This window comes from Tinamus guttatus, unplaced genomic scaffold, assembly GCF_059628265.1.
Source record: "Tinamus guttatus ecotype Peru unplaced genomic scaffold, ASM5962826v1 Tinamus_guttatus_pri_ptg000563l, whole genome shotgun sequence".
NCBI lineage: Eukaryota > Metazoa > Chordata > Aves > Tinamiformes > Tinamidae > Tinamus > Tinamus guttatus.
Genome location: NW_028289097.1, coordinates 2,079,518 through 2,095,752, shown reverse-complemented (window position 1 = coordinate 2,095,752; position 16,235 = coordinate 2,079,518). Strand labels below are relative to the sequence as shown.

Here is a 16,235-nt window from a genome sequence, read left to right as displayed (position 1 = left end):
GGAAAAAGCCGCTCGGGAGGCACGGAGCGAGGCACGGAGACCCCGGGCAGTTGGAGGAAAGTGGCCTCTATCGCCCTCTCTCTGGCGGCTGCTCTGATCCCTTCTCCTTCTTCTCCTTCCTACATAATCCCAGCCAATTCCAGTTTTGCAAGGGAGCCGCGGCGGCGGCGGGGGGGAAGCAGGCGCCTTGCCCTGGTGCTGGGGACCTGCGAAAGGGGAGTGGAAAGGAGAGCTCCATCCAAGCAACGCCCTTTCGTCCTTCCTTCCTTTCTTCCTTTCTTTCCCCCTCGCCGCCGCCGCCGGCTCCTCTCCCCCCGGGCCTGGGGCTCTCGGCCTGGCAGGAATTTACAGTGTGCGCCGGGGCCGCCGGGCCAGTAGCCATGGCGACTGCTGCGCCGGGAGCAGCGGGGTCAGCGGCCACCGCGGCCGCACCAGCCCCCGGCGCAGCGAAAACAAAGAAATTATGAAGAGCAACAAGGGCAAGGGACCTGCTGGGGGCTCCCGTTGGGCCTGCGCCCCGCGTCACCGCGGTCGGCGCCCGTGTGGAAGCGGGAGATGCCGGGAGCGGGGGCCGGGGCTTCCACCTGCCCGGGAGCAGCGGGCGCCTCCGGCGAGTCTGTCACCGTCACTGTCACCGTCACCGTCTCCCAGAGCTCCACACAAGGCCGGTTGCCCCCCAGGGTCACTGAAATGCCTCTAAAGAAGCTCAAAACACCAGCGAGGGGCCTGGGAAACGTCAAATGCATCCGGATAAGCCCCGTGTGCGCAGGGAGAGGCGGTGACGGGGCTGTGCTGGCGGCGGCAGCAGGTCCCGGGCGCTTTGCTCTTGGCCTAGGGACACGTGTGACACTCTGGTGGCCCCTGCGCTGCGCTCACGCCAAGGCGGAGAGCAGGAGATGCGGCCACGGCTGGCCCAGCGCGGCTGGAAACCTCTTCCAGAAGGGGTAACTCATCTGATGCAAGTTATTTAGACAGAGGATCGAGGGGGAAAGGGCTCGGGTCTACCTGGCTGGCCCTGTTTCTGCGAAAACTCAGGTCCTCGAACTTGGAAACGTGACCTCGTGCCAGGCAGAGGCAGCGGGGAGCGCAGCATGAGCCCACTATCCCATTCCCGCCATGTCATTCCCACCATCCCGTTATCCCGACCAGCGCTACAGCCCCGCATGCGCCCGAGGCGCCCATGGGAATGGCCCTTCCCCAACCCCGATCCCACCCGGACCCCGAGGGGCTGCTCAAAGCAGCGGCCCCGCTTCTGCCCACGGGCTCCGTGTCCTCCCGCCCCGGGACAGGGCGGAAACGCTCCCGAATCCTCCTGCCGCGCGCAGGGCGCCCGGGCCCCATCCCACGGCCTCTGCTCACAAGTGAGGGAAAAAACCTGACTTTTCTTTGAAAATCCTGCCTTGTAGCCCGGGAGCCGGCACTCGAGGCGCGAGCAGCTACGCCGCTTTACAACCGCGCCTCCAAATTACAGGGTTACGCGTGAGTATAAACACCCGTAAACCAGGCTGCAGCCCGCAGCGCCGGGCGCGAGGCCGCGTCCCGGGGGACGGCGCCGCTCCGCCAGCTCCGTCCTGCAGCCGCGGGAGCCCTCGGAGCATCCCGGGCTGGCGAATGGGCCGGGGGGGGGGGGGGTTGGTGGCACTTTGTGCCCGGGGTGGCCGGGGGGTCCCCGCCGGGCGCCGCGGGGCAGGGCCGCCCGCGCGGCCGCGCCGGGCGCTCCATTGTGCTCCGCGCGGGGCTGCCGACCATGTTGAAACGGTTACACGGGGAGTAATGAGGATTTACTGCGCCCGGCTCCGAGCTGCAGCCAAGAAATAAAAGCAGAGATCACAACAGGCATTTTTTTAATTTGAAGCAAAATAAAAAAAAAAAAAAAGAAGAAAGAAAGGATCCGCGCTCAGAAAACAACAACCACATCCACAGATCAAAGCAGCTGCTCTGCACTCGCTCTGGGTTTTAAGAGGCTTCTGCAGCTCCAGAGATGTTTACACAGGGAGGGAGATGCAAACGTTGTGCTGTCCCGATGCCGTCCCCCCCTTCATCTGGCCAAACATTCCCGGGAGGCGACGTGAGGTCAGCGCAGCCCCTGCGCTCCCATCCGCAAGCCTCCGGGGCAGGAGGCAATTCAGTTCCCATTAGCAAACCCACATTTGCGCTTTGGAAGCTTCCCATGCGCATCCCGCCCGGGCCGAGGCGGATCAGCGGCTCCGGGATGGCCCAGGCCACCGGGAAGGAGCAGGAGGCTCCAAGGTGCCCGTTGGCATCACCCCGCGCGGCGGCCCCGGTGCTTCCGTGTCTTCCTACGCGCTCCGGCCCGCTCCAGCCATCGCTAATGGGCTATAAAAGTCCTTCCCGCTCCGTCTCGCTGGCTCCAGCCCAATCGGCCCGGCAGCGCCCGCTCCCTGCGCTCCATCTGCTCCGGAGGCAGCGGCTGCTGCTTCCAAGCGGCCCAAATCCCTGGCAAGGGGCTCTGCGTATGGAGCATCTGCCGAACGGGAGGGCGATCGGGGAGGAAGAGGAGGCCAGGCCACAATCCTGGGAACTGGGGTCGGCAGGAGCAAAGGCTCCGCGCAGCCCATGGCGGGATAGGGATGGAGCTCCGGCGTTGGGCATCCCGGTTCCTCCAGGCGAGGAGCATCCCGGGGCTCCGCGGAGCTGATCCGAGCGGCTGCAGGGAAGGGTCAATGCCCGAGCGAGGGGCAGGGCGAAGGGCTTGGAAGAAGCAGCAGGAAAACACTGCAATTCCCGGGAATCCGCCAGCAGCCTGGGCTCGAGCGATGCCGGAGCGCAAGCTCTCCGGGCCGGCACTGAGCGCTGCTCCCGTCACGATGCCTCCAAGGGGGATAAAAGCCATCGGGTGCCACCAAACTCTGCTGTTTTTCCTGGTGCTGGTGGTGCTTCCCTGTGCTGCCAAGGCCCCGTTTGATGGGATGAGAAGCCGACGCGCCGGGATGAGGTGACTGGCCCAGGAAGGTCTATGGCAGCGCCAGGAATAGAAGGCGAGTCCCGTTCGCAGCCAACCACTAACCACAGCGCTCCCAGAATAAGGGTCCCTTTTTCCAGGTGGATTCATACGGCGCTCAAAGTGACATAAGCGCTTCCAGAAATAGGCGCTCCTTTATGCCGGGATAAGGGCCGGGAAGCCGGAGCACCGTTCCATCGGTGCGCGCGCCACGCGGCCGGCTGCGGAATCACCGGGATGTGGATGCAGCAGGAAGGGGCTTTGGGTGGCCAGGAAAGCAATTCATCACTCCTGGAAGCTCAGGCAATAACGTTGCCTGTAGAAGCCACCGAAAGAGGATCTTAGCACTAATGAAGGCAGGAGGATGCCTTGCCATCGCATGTGTGGTACCCGTCGGATATCAAGGAATTTGATTCCAGGTGGGCACAGGTGTGGATGCAGCGAGGAGCAGCCAGCCCGGAGCGACGCGGGGCGGCCGAGGGCCAACGCGGCGCCGCGTTCCCTGCGCGCCCGCACGCGCCGGCCCTCTCGCTCCTTAAAATAGTTTATGAAGCCGAGTCCGGGATAAATCCAACACCCCGGAGCAGAAGGAGCCCTATTAATCCCCCGCGTTTTCTCGCGGCGGAGCAAAGCGGTGATTTTATTTGCACGCGCTGCCGAAGGTGTCCGTCATTTTCCCACTTGCGTTTCCATGTGCCATTTAACAAGGCAGTAGTTTATTTCCAGGAGCCCCAGGCAGACCCGAGCCAACTGCGTCAATATTTTGCTGCTTACACAAATGCCACCGCTAGAGTCAATACTGCATTTGAGGGGAGTTTTTTTAAAATAAATAAATAAAAACACACGGTTCCTCCGAGATGATGTATGTATAGCCCTTAAATTAATAACAGCGACGCAGCCTTTGAGCCAGGCTTACCTGGGCGCACAGGCCCTGCTTTAACGGGCGCCGAACACGACTGCAGGGCACTGACCTGACCAAAGGCATCCGCTAATTAATTCTTGCTTCCAGGAGACTTAACTGCCTCTTGCCGGCGGAAACCGAGGCCAAGCCGAGCCAAATCCGAAGGCTGTTGGAAAACACGGAGAGACCCTTCTCGGCTGCAGGGAGCAAGAAGCGGGACCGCTGATCCCGCTGCAATTCCGGTGCATGCGGGGGTCCCCTCCTGCCCCTCTCCCCTGGTAGGATTTTGGGGATTTTTTCCTCTCTGGCAGTACCCGAGCACAGGGACAAGGGCTTCCCGCAGCCGATGGGCTGCTTGGCTGCTCCGTGCGGCCCAGGGAGCTCCCTGGTGACTTTGGCACCGCGGAGCTCGGCACAGCTCATCCCTCCCGCTCACCAACGCAGAGTGGCCCCAAATGTGCCAAACACCCCCGGGCCACCAGCGTTTGGGACCCCAAAGCAAGAGCCGCGGCAAAACCCTGCCCTGGGATCACTGACCCCACTCAGGATGAGCCAGGGGACAAGGAAAAATCAGGGATAACCCTCACCCGCGGAGGCTGGTGGGGGAAGCCCTGCAGGATGCTCCCGCGTCAGGCTGGTTCTGCAGGAGAGCAGAGCGGTCACCAAGCCCCAAACGCCCGAGGGCAGCTGGAAGCGAGATGCCATTATCATCATTTTTTAATTTAAAATGTACTTCTTAACCTACAGGAAAGTAAACGTTCTTCTCGGCTGGCCAAGAAAACCACGCGGGGATTTTCCAAATGGGAATGACTGACTGTTTATGAGCAGAGGGCTCCAAGCGCAGCAATAAATGGCTCGCTCTCAGCAGGTTTTCCTTTCTATATTTACCCTCACCTAAAGCGAACATTACTGCACACTGCAGCGCTTATTCCCTCTGATCAGGGGAGCGGGCAAAGAGACCGACCAGCCACAACACGTCAAACAAACTGCTGATGTGCGGCCTGCGCCGGGGCGGAGGGAGTCCCGAGCCCGGGCAGCGCCGGCTCCGCGTCGCAGCCTCCATCCCAGGCCCCGTGCGCGGGGATCCCTGCGGATCCCGGCTCAGCTCCCCACGGAAAGGGCTGGATCGGCCTCGCGCGGGCTCCGGAGACGCAAGGACTTGCCCAGCGCTGCACAAGGCCGTGCAGGGCGAGGAGCTGCCGGAGGGATTTGCAAGGGCAGCTCCGTGCGCTCCGTGAGCCCGGTTATCCCCACAGGCCACCCCTTCCAGGGATGCATCCTGGGCACGGAGCCGCTGCCGGCCAGACCGTCCGTACGAGACCGCGTTGGTCCCTGTTGGGCCCGAGATGGCACAAACTGGACCTGAATGCGAGGCTGGCCACCCAGCTGCAAAACCTCCCGCGTAATCCCCCAAAAAGGGGGTGAGAAAGGAAAAATAAAAATCACCTGATTCTCCTAAATGTTGCCCGCATCACATGGCTCGCTCGGATCAAATCTGGGCTTGACCTCCGAGTTACCTTGGAGATGCCGAAGCGACGGCGCCGAGCGGCCGACGAGGGGAGCGCGGCGGGACGCGGCCTTGGGCACCGGGGCCAGACGCCACGGGCGATGGGCGCGTGCGGGGGCCCACGGCGGCTCCTGCAGCACCCGTGGACCCGGCGACGACGGGAACAGCCCGACGGGATCTCACTTAGTTTGGGTTTTCCAACTCTAACTTGCTGTTTTTGGAAAAGCCTCATTGGGAGAGCTCAGCAAACCCTTCCCCAGCCCGAAATTTCAAGCGCATTTGCACTAATCCCGATTAATGAACATAAAGCAATTTAGATAAACCGCATTAAAGCGGAACACCTTTGAACTTTTTTTTTCTTCTTCTTTTCTGGATTGCAATCCCTCCCCGAACGCTGTGTGTGGTTTGGGCCTCACCAGAGCAGCCTTCCCGCAGCGCCGAGAGCTTCCCAGCGCCCTGCGATAATTATTTATAATATAAATTTGCACACCGCGACCAAAATCATCATTTCCCCGGGGACATTCGCTGGGGAGCTCCCGTCTCGGCGCACGTCCCCCGGCCAGGACTCCTGGCTGCGCTCCAGCCCCGACCGCAGGCCAAACGCCTCTAAGCCTCAGTTTTCCCAACGCCATCCCTTAAATACGTGGGTGACGGGAGCAGGCCGCGGTTCCCCGGCATCAGGGCCCGGCCGCAGCGCTCCGGCCAGGCCACGCTTTGCTCGGCTCCGACGTGCGCCGCGGCCGCTCCGGCCGGGCCGCGTTCCCAGGAAAACAGCGGCGCTCCGGCCTCGCGGGGGAGCGTTAGTCAGCGGGGAAGCGCACGGGGAGGGCGCCCGTGCCAAGGCCCTCGCGGCAGCCGGCGGCCCGAGCTCATCCCAGCGGCTCCCGGCCCGGAGCCGATGCCGAGAATGGGAGCGGGGGATCCGGCCTTCCCAAAGCAGGGAAAGGAAAAACCCGCCAGGCCGGGCCTGCTCCCACCCGCCTCCTCCGTGCCCTGCTCCTCGCGGCGGGACGAGGCGACGCTCACGAGCCGACGCGGCCGCTCGCGGCCTCCCCGTTCCCTCTTTTCCTGCCGTGCCGGCCGCGCTTTTCCTGCAGGGACGCTCGCACAGCCCCGGGCACTGTGCGGGCCGGGCCCTTGGAGCGGGCCGCACCGGGAAGTTTGCTTTCGGCGGCCTCAGTCAACACGTGGGCGTGTAAACAGTGACCAATTTCCCTGCAGGGCCGACTCCTTTAAATGGGGACTTTCACATTAGCCAGACTTGAAAAAACAACACCGGCTTTTAAACAAAAAGCCCATTTCCCCCTTCCCTCGCTGCGAGGGCCGCTCTGTTTGAACAAGCGGGCCCTTCCCAGCCGCCGCCGCCTCGCGCGGCCGCCGCAGCCGCGTCGTTGGGCCGGCCCCAGCGCGCGCCCCGCGCGCCCGGGACGCTCCGGATGCTCGGGGGTGGCCGGAGCGGCGCGCTCCCCCTGCTTCCTCCGGATCCGTGTTCCCAGGATGCTCCCCCGGGCCCGAGCGCATCCCGATGGGAAGCGGCAGCGGCAGCAGGACGCGTTAGGAGGCCGAGTCCGCAGCGCGAGGCCGCGCGGCTCCGAACCTGCCGCGGGCCGATGCCAACGGGGGCCGCAGCGCTGCGGCTCGGGAGGCCCCTGCCCGGGTGACCACGGGATTTACAGACTTCCAAGGATACAAAAGGACAATTGGGGAATATCCCTGCGGAGTCCGCTACTGTCACAGTCAATATGTACCCCGAAAAATCCCAGTTTCCCCTGTTGGGATTTCAGCTAGATGGCTTGGATAAAATAAATTAATCTTATCAGCGAGATGGATGGAGCTCATTAAAACAGTAAATTAAAAAAACCCTACTCTGCTTAATAACGGTGCTCCCAACGTCCTGTGCCTTTGCAGCACGTTAAAGTCACATAGGAATTAGATTCCCTTGCAGGAATCTGCAGGAAATGCATTAAAAATACATCCTGCTATTACAAATCTGCAAGTCGCCTGTCACAGGGGAAGCAAATTAATGCGGGGCGAGCACGTATATATTGCAAGACACACAGTTGCTTCCTTGGGGAGCGGGATTTATCAGCTGGGAGAGCTGAGCTCTGAAACCAGGGGAGATGAGAGCAAGCGAAGGGCCTCCCCTGCCTTGAGACACCGGCCCTGTCGCTCTGGGCCTCTGCTCCCCTTGCGTCGTCCCGCTCTTCCCACCTTTTGGTGCTGGAACCACCGAGAGCTGCTCCGGTTCCCTCTCCAAGGCCTGGCACCGGGTATTTTGGGATAGTCCTAGGGAATAATGGGATTACAGAGCGAGCAGACAGCCCTGTCTGCAGCCCGGCTCTGCCTGAGGTCGGGCCACTGCGGCTGAGGGAACTGTTCTCTGCACTGACCCAATCCATAGGGAAACGGAAAACAAAAGTAATTAAAGATCTTGCATCTGGCTGCAGAAGTGCATGGAAATCATTGCTAATGCCCAGGCCCTCGCTCGGGGAGGAGGTGAATTCTTTCTGATGCAGAGATCACAGCTCCCAGCTCCGAGGCCTCCTTGCAAAGCCAAGGAAATTCCCTTCGCCGGTGGCCGGGCAGGGCCTGTCCCAGGGCCGCGCCGCCCTGGCAGCCTCCGCACGCAGGACGAGCTCCCGGGGCTCGTCCAGAGGGAGGAAAGAGCTGTCCGCACGTCTGGGAGGACGGTTTTCCCAGCTCGTTTCTCAGCGGCGTCCACCCCCAAGCCCAGGGCCGCTGGCTGCATGATGTAATTGCAGCTCTGCCCAAGCCAAGCAGTTTTCCCTTATTGCTTTTTGATGAGATGATTTTTTACAACTCCCCAGCGGCCTAAGGAAGTCAGCAGCGATGGAAGGAGATTGCTCTGCCACGGCCTCGTCCTGCAGACACGAGGGCAGCACACGGCTCCGCGTGCTGGGAAGCAGCGGGAAGAGCAGCGCTCCGGGCTCTGCCCATTGCCTGCCCTCTTGGCCTGCCGCAAGCCCAGAGCAAGAGCAGGAGCTCCAGCCGCCTCTAAATCCTACCTGGGATATTCCCCTTTGCAACAGCAGCGGCAAATTCCCCTTTTCAGCAATAGGCTGGGAGAGCCACGGAGTCATTTGTGCAGCCCAGCTGCAAAGCTGTAACTAATTACGGGGTGGTAATTGGGTTGTGTCCCCGCAGAGCTCGCCGGCGCTCCGCCTTTAATCCTCTGCCTCGCTCCGGCCCGAGCGCCCAACCACCTCCGAGCGTTCCGGGGGCTTTGAAGGCGGCAGCGGATCCAGCACCGCTTGGCAGCGGGCGGATCAAGGCCCCGGCTCCCGCGCGGGCCCTTTCTCACGGCAGCCCCGAGCGTTCCCAAGGCCGGGACGCAGCCGGAGCCCACACTGCGGCAGCTGCCCGCAGGGAGAAGGCAGCAAATGTGGCACGGGAGCGCACGGATCCTTGTCCCAGGGTGGGCGCTTTCCCTCATGGATTAAATCCTGGTCCTGGCCAAGTCGACGGGAGGGTTGTAACAAATGTGCACATGGCCGGAGCTTCGTCCACTGCCTTCTGCACCTACCGTGAAGACAACGGACACAAATCAATGAGAAAAGCTTCAGGGCAGGACGCTGGTACGAACCTGGCCGCAGCCAGCAGTGCTCTCGGAGCCTCCCGGTGCTGCAACACCGGCTTTCGTTTTTTGTAATTTCTTATTTTATTTCTGCTGACAGGTCTAAGGTTAATACCCCTGCAGCTGACAGGCACTAAGCCACAGCCTTGCACGGGCTTTAGATATAAAAACAAGCAGCCCGTCGCTGGTGCCGTGACTCCCCCAGCCTCGGGAGCGCCGGAATTCCTGCCATTCCACAGCGGGTAAGGGGAGCCGGAGCCGGAGGCTGCCTTTGTCCAGCCCCAGCCTCACCAGGGATGTGCGGCTGCCACCTGGGAGCCGCCTGGGACCGTCCCTGCGGCCACCAGCGCCTTCGTTAAGGGAAACTGTGTCCCATAGATGGGCAGGGAGCAGCGCCCTGTGCTTGGCTCCGCTCAGGGTACCCCGTCCGGGTGCCCGAACGTTTAGGAAGGGGCTCGGTATTCCCAAGCCCAGCGTGCAGAACGGATGTTCTTACTGGATCCCCCCGGGACCTCCCGGCACCCGAGCTCTCCTGCGATGCCTGAGCGGGGACACGCTCGTCCTCGCCAGCCGCAACGGCCCGGCCGAGCGGCCGCCGTCACCGCACGTGGCGGAGGGGCCGCAGGGGAAGACCCCGCGCTCGAGGCCGCGCGGTCGCAGCCCCCGGCCAGGCGCGCTCAGCAGATGCCCTTGGTGGCCATTTCGTTCCCTCACGAGCACGTCCCCCCCCGCGTTTCCAATGGGACGGTCCCCCCGCGCCGCCCCGGGCGCTCCTTGGAGCAGCCCATTCCCCAAAGTAGGGGGGGGGGAGAAGGGGGCGGCTAACGGCGGGTCGCCCGGCGCCGCCGTTATGGTTCGAGTTGCGGAGCGGCCCATGGGCGCCGAGCGCGGAGGGGGGGCCGCCCCGTGGCGCTCGGCCCCGGGGGCCCCGCGCTGCAGGCGGAGGCTCCTCGCGGACCTCCCGGGCGCCGCGGGGCTGGCGGGAGGCCCGGGAGGGCGCTGGGGAGCGGGGGCCCGGGAGGGCGATGGCGCGGGTGGCCGGCCTCCCCCCGCGCTGCGTTGGGGCCGTCCCGTTCGAGGCGGCCGCGGCCCGCAGAGCCAAGGGCGCCGCGGCCGGGGCGGGCGGCGCTGCCCGGCGCGGAGCCGCCGCCATGCGCAGGGCCGGCGAGCAGGAGCCCCCCGCGCCCGGGGAGGAGGCCGGGCCCTCCCGGGAGCGCCGCGAGGAGGAGCCGCCTGCCCTGCGCCCGCCCGGTACCGGCAGCGGCGGCGCGGGGGAGCCGAGGGCCCCGAGCGGCCCCCGGCGCTGGGCTGGGGCGGGAGGCGGCCCCCGAGGGGCGCCCGCGGCCGGGCCCGGCGGGAGCTGCTTCCCGCCGGCGCTAGGGGTCAGTCCTGCCTCGGGGACGGCGGGCGCGGGGCTCCGCCGAGGAGGAGGATCCCCCCGTCCTCCTCCGTTCGGCCCGGTAAAGGCAGCGGCTCCGCTGCACGGGAATAGTAAAAACAACAGAAGAGTGTGTGTGTGTGTGTATACATATATATATATTTTCCTTGAGTTTTAAACCCTCTGCAGTTTATTTTGCACTTTTCAGTACCTCAAATCCTCTCAGTCCCTTTAAAGGAAACGTTGAGCCTTCGGCTTGGTTTAGCGTTGCTTTTACATTGTTTTGATGTTTGGTTGTTCGTTTACTTATTTACTGCTTGTTTTTGCAGCCAGCCCTCCACAAATGCTGTCCGTGAGTGAAGTCCTGGAAACAGCTCACGAGATTTCCAAGCTGACCATCGCCCATGAAATGGTGCTCAACCAGGACTTCAAACTGCAAGCCGTCACCTTCGCCCCAAACAGGTACCTGCTTTTTGGGGCTGGCTCCTTTCTGTCACCGTGCAGCGAGCAGGTTGGGATGGGGAGAGGAGCGGGGCTTGGGTCTGGCTGCTGAAGTGACAAGGAAATAGGAGTTTGCTTGAAAAATACTCTCTTTTTAGCCTGGAAAACAGAGTAAAGGAAGCACTGCACAGAGCCTTCTGGGACAGGCTGAAGGAGCAGCTCTCTGCTAGCCCCCCGGACTACACCCAGGCAATCCAGCTGCTGCAGGAGATAAAGGAGGTGAGCCCTTCCCAAGCCAGGAGAGAGGTTGCCTTCCTGCCAATGGTGCCTTCACCTCTTGCATCCAAGTATTCCCTTGTGAACATGTGTTAGGAGGGACGAGAAAATGGGAGCCCTTTGTTTTATAGGGAGATACAAAACTGCACCTCTAAAACCTGTCTGAGAAGGAAACTCATTCCCTGCCCCTAGGTCTTTCAAACACATATTCTCCAAAACAGTGGAAAAACTTTGTTTAAAGTGTCATTTATGGTAACCACTCCAGACATCATGTCTGCCAAACAGAAAATACACTTCGTCTATATAGGACACCACTTTTGGGTATATGAGGAGCTGACTCTAATAAACGAGCATACAATACAGTGAACAAAATTGTCAGGCCCTAAAATACATCCATATTCCTAGCAAAGCATGGAGCTGCGTAGGGTTTGCTTTTTCAGTCCACACTTGCCCTTTGGACTCCAGACAGTTCCCTCCTTTCTTGCGTGACGATAGAAGAGGTTTTGCAATATGTGAAGCAGGAGCCAGACGTCCTGACATGAGTCACTGCAGACAAGCACCCACTTAAACCCTTCGCATGCCCCAGAGTTCGAGTACTCAGTAGTTACCTTATGCTCAACAGAGCAGTAGGTTTGATGCCTCTTGAGCAACTCTGGAAAACCGCAGAGTCCCTTGAACGCCATCAGGCTGCTTCTCTTTTGGCAGGCTCTGCTGTCGCTGCTGCTGCCCCGGCACGACCGCCTGCGCAGGCAGATTGAGGAAGCTCTGGACCTGGAGCTGCTCCGGCAGGAGGCCGAGCACGGCGCCCTGGACGTGGGCAGCGTCGCCGCGCGCGTGCTGGACACCATGGCCGCGCTGTGCGCGCCCGCGCGCGACGAGGACGTGCGGGCGCTGCGGAGCCTCGCGGATCCCGTGCAGCTGCTGAGGTGGGCGAGGACCCTGACTGTGTAAACCAGCAACAACACGTTGGGCCTTGAGAAAACTCTGCCCTGCCATTACTGCCCGAGGCCCCTTTTATGAACATGATTTTCTAGTAGTTTTTCGAGACTGCATACTCCAGCTACACCTAACAACCTTTTGTCAGAAAACAGAATAAAATCCAACTTCTTTCTGAATTCCCCTTTCCCAACGTTTTAAATTTACCCTAGTCATAGCATTTACTACTAGATAAAGTTTCAGTTCACTGTGTTTCATCCCAGGGAGATTTTCCGGGTGTTGGACCTCATGAAGATGGATATGTTGAATTTTACCATCCAAAGCCTCCGTCCCCACTTGCAGGAGCACTCCGTCCAGTACGAGCGGAAGAAATTCCAGGAGCTCTTAGATAAGCTGCCTAGTAAGTCTGCAGGGACGTGAGAGAAGTTGCTGGTTCAACACTTTGTACTCTTACAGGAGCTGCTAAAAACACTGGAAAGGGACTCAAATATTTCAAAGCTGATACTTTCTCCCATGCCTATTTGTAATAATAGATGAGAGAATTACCTCAGAAAATTAAAGGGCTCCTGGGTCACTTTCTCAGCCTCTTCGCTAACATACCTTGCAGAAAAGAAATTGTTTATTGTGCTTCAGTTTCGCCCTGCATAAGGCAGAGCTAATAGCCATCCCACAAGGAGTTGTAAGATCTTGTAAGTTTAAAGTGTTTTGAGATCCTTAGAGGAATGAGGAAAATGTTATTAGCAGACATGTTTAAAGAGGAAAGTTTGCATTTGATGTAGACATCTCTCCCTCACTAGGCTCTAGAATATTTCTCTCTGGCTGCCTTTCTCCCTCCCAGGACTTCATTAAAGGTGCCTGTTGGAGACTGAAACGCTTTGCTCAACATAAAGCTCTCCGGAGGCTGATTCCACTAGCCCAGCCCTGTGCTTTGGCAGCTACATGTTTGTTTTGTACTTTGGGGATCTTGTAAGCTACTCCCTGCCGTTGCAGGAGCCAGCGCGATGCCTTGGCCTCCAGAACACGCTGCCCGCAGGATCCATAGCCACGTCGTGCCCGCTAAGCGTCGCTTCCAGGCATCCCCTTGTGTTGCAGGTAGCCTGGATGTCACAGCGGCGTGGCTGCGCGAGGCCGCGGCGGACGTGGCTGCGCGTCCCCCTGCGCGCCCCGCGGCCGGCACCGCGCCGAGCCCCGCGGCCGTGCTCAGCCGAGCCTACGTGAACCTGCTCCGCTGGGAGCCTGCCCACAAGGAATATCCTGAGGTGGGAGAAACAACTCGGGACTTCTCCCAAAACTAACCCTACCTGTTGGCCGGCGTTCTCCTCCCACTCGCTGGCTTGTGAGCTGCTGCTGGCTGCACCCGCAACGGCTGCTTTGGTTTCTGTTCACAGACACTCTTTATGGACCAGGCCCGACTGCAGCAAGTCCGGTCGCAGGTGAATCAGCTTGTCCTCATAGCTGCAGTCCTGCTAGTGACCAGTGGCATGTGTGGAAGCACCTTGTTTGGCTCACCTGGGTTTGTAGCTAGGCTGAAACGGGTAACAAAGGTCCTCTTGGAAGGGCTCTCTTGTACCAGGTGCGTTATTTTAAGTTTTCTTTTCCAGAGGGAGATGAGTGAGTATGCAGGCACTGGCTGGTTGTGGGATGAGCAGCAGGAATCCTCCCCTGGAAGGAGGGGGAGGGAGTGGAAAAGGATCCAAGACCCAAATAGCAACCAGGTTTACTGCCAGGAGCAGGCAAGGCAGGGAGCCAGCCTTCTAGCAACAGTCCCTTCCTGACTAAAGGGGGAATTGGTGGTGCTGGTTCCTGTTTCACAGCCCCAGGCAGCTTCTTGAGCAGGGGGAGGGAAACTTGGTTCACTTGGTTCCTGCGCTGCCTGGCTCCAGGGTGCTCCCATCAACCTCCCTCCTTGCTGGGGCCCTGCAAGCCCCTTCCCCGCGGCGCGCGGTGCCCGGAGCACGTTGTACCTTTGCCTGACGCAGGTGTGAAGAGGCTTTGCAAGACGTCGGCGATCAGGTGCTCCAGGAGGTCGGCAGGACCCTGTCCCAGCTGGGTTATCCCCCTTTCAGCAAAGACAAATGCGCTTCCCTGAAGGGCCAGATAAGGAGCCTTGCGGACAAGGACAACGCGGTGCGGAGAGTCGTCGGTGAGTCTGCGAGCCCCTGTCTGCTCGCCTGGGCTTCCTTCAAGGTCAATATTTGCACTCTCAGGCCCTGACTTGGGTTTAGCCTCTGGAGCAGCCAGGCCAGGTCCTGGCATCGCAGACTCCCCGTCTTGAGCAAAACTGGCCTCTCCACCCAGTCTGCACAGGAGAGGAGGGCAATGACACCGGGTGCAGAAACTGCCCACGTTTCCCCACTCCTCCAAACGCTTCCCAGCAGTAATTGCTTTGAAAGTCTCTTAAATCCTCTCATCTTTGCTAAAAGCTAAACAAGCCCCAGTGCAAGGCTGGTTATTAGGCAGTGTTGCAATCTTCAGGCTAGGCTGTAGACTGAGATTAATCACTAGGCCTAGTAAGGTACCATGCTAAGAACTCCAAATAATATTTATCCCTAGGGAGTGCACTGCCTGGTATTCAGCTAAGCAGCTGCCCTATAGTGCTGCTCCATCAAAATATTTATTCAAATGGTTTGGATAAGAGCTGATTATTTTGACCTTTTATTAGTACTCTGCACATTAACTCCACGTAGATTGCTGTGCCACAGGCAGCTACTGGCAGGATTATTTCCACATGGAAGACTTGCTTTTAGCAGCTATAAAATTAGGGTGAGGCCCTACCTGCTCAATATTTCATTTAGTTAAGTGTCCTTCCCAGCAGCGTGGACTCCATGGCCTTGTTTAGTTGGGTTTATTCTTTTAATGTCAGAACAGGCTATTTTTGTTTTGATGGAATTTATAAAGCTGAAGTTACAACCTAAACTAAACCCTGAGATAGGGCAGGTTGGGCACTAGGTGATGTGGCTTCAAAAAGAAGTGCTGGGACTAGATAGTCTCCCTGCCCTGCATCTGAGAATACCACAGCACCTTGGCTGCACTGCTGGTCACCCTCAGCATTTTCATATAGATACTTCAAATTCAACTACCAGCTGCTTCAAATGTTGCTGTATCGCTGCTACGTGTTCCTTCCTGAACACTTCCAATTAAAAAATGCTGCTGTAGCAGCCTAAATAAATCCTAGGCTCTGAAATTCCATATTCCATTATGCTTTTAAGGAGGTCCAATGCTTGAACACAGTATCAAAACTCTTCAGAATTAGTGAAAAATCCGAATTGCTGCATTGTAACGTACGAAAGGCCACGCACCCATCAAACCCAAAGTCCAATCTCAGCCCTTGCTGTCAGCAGCTACCCTGAGAAAAGTAGCAACAAGACAACAAAACATGATACTCTGCTCGAGTACTCTCCTAGCATCCCGGAATTTCACCCTGGTTCCTGGATGCTGTTAAATCTACTTAGTGGAAGGATCTGGAAGTTCCTTTCCCCAATAGCAGGTCCCTGGGCCTTCACGGTGTTCCTGTCTCCGACAGCCTGTGACGGGAGCCCTCGTCTCACCACGCTCTGCCCTCGCCAAGGCTGAGTGTTTGTTTTTCTGCTCTTCCTCTCTCCAGAGCAGCGGATTCATTCATTCCTCAGCCTCTTCGTTTCCCCTAACGGACAGAGCTCCCCCAAGGACCTCCCAAAGGGCCTCGATGCCGTTCAAGAGGAGTTGCTGGCCCTTGGGCACAGGTTTGGCAGTGTGATCCACCACAACAGGCAGGTGTTTGCACCCTACTACTCGGAAATTCTCCGGAAAGTGCTTGAGCCGGAGCCAGACGCAGGAGCAGACTCTCTGTGATCATCTTCACTCGGTGTCGCCTGGGAGGGCAGGAGCGGAACAGCCTTTCCAGCAGTTTCTCAAATCATGCTTTAGCTTGTGAAAAGCAACTGGAAGTAAACACAGCTGGGCTGGCGGAGCTGCGAGGAAATGACTCTCGTCACTTGGCACTTACATATCTGAATAAACCTTTCAACTGCAAAAAGCTGGTGGCTTTTGTGTAACCACAAAACCTGCTCTTTGATGCCACTCATCTCACTGGCAAGGAGGGCAGAGGGATATTAAGCTCATAAAACTGTGCTGCAGCTTAGGCAGGTTTTGGCTCCCCCTTGCCTTTTTTTTTTTTTTTTAATCTAAAGTGTTAATTCTATTGGGGGCCTTTACCCTACTTTGCTGAACGCTGTTAGTCACAGCCCGGGAACCCTGTTT

At 59.2% G+C, this 16,235-nt stretch overlaps 1 protein-coding gene across 1 annotated transcript; it reads left to right on the top strand.

Moving 5' to 3' along the window:
• Positions 1-10,103: 10,103 nt before the first annotated feature.
• TCP11 (t-complex 11) lies at positions 10,104-15,827 on the top strand. The gene is made up of 9 exons (XM_088534532.1): positions 10,104-10,216; positions 10,673-10,805; positions 10,943-11,063; positions 11,766-11,986; positions 12,260-12,396; positions 13,089-13,255; positions 13,385-13,569; positions 13,976-14,139; positions 15,601-15,827. The coding sequence occupies exons 1-9, from the start codon at positions 10,117-10,119 to the stop codon at positions 15,825-15,827; spliced, it is 1,455 nt and encodes a 484-aa protein (XP_088390658.1). The 5' UTR covers positions 10,104-10,116.
• Positions 15,828-16,235: the final 408 nt, after the last annotated feature.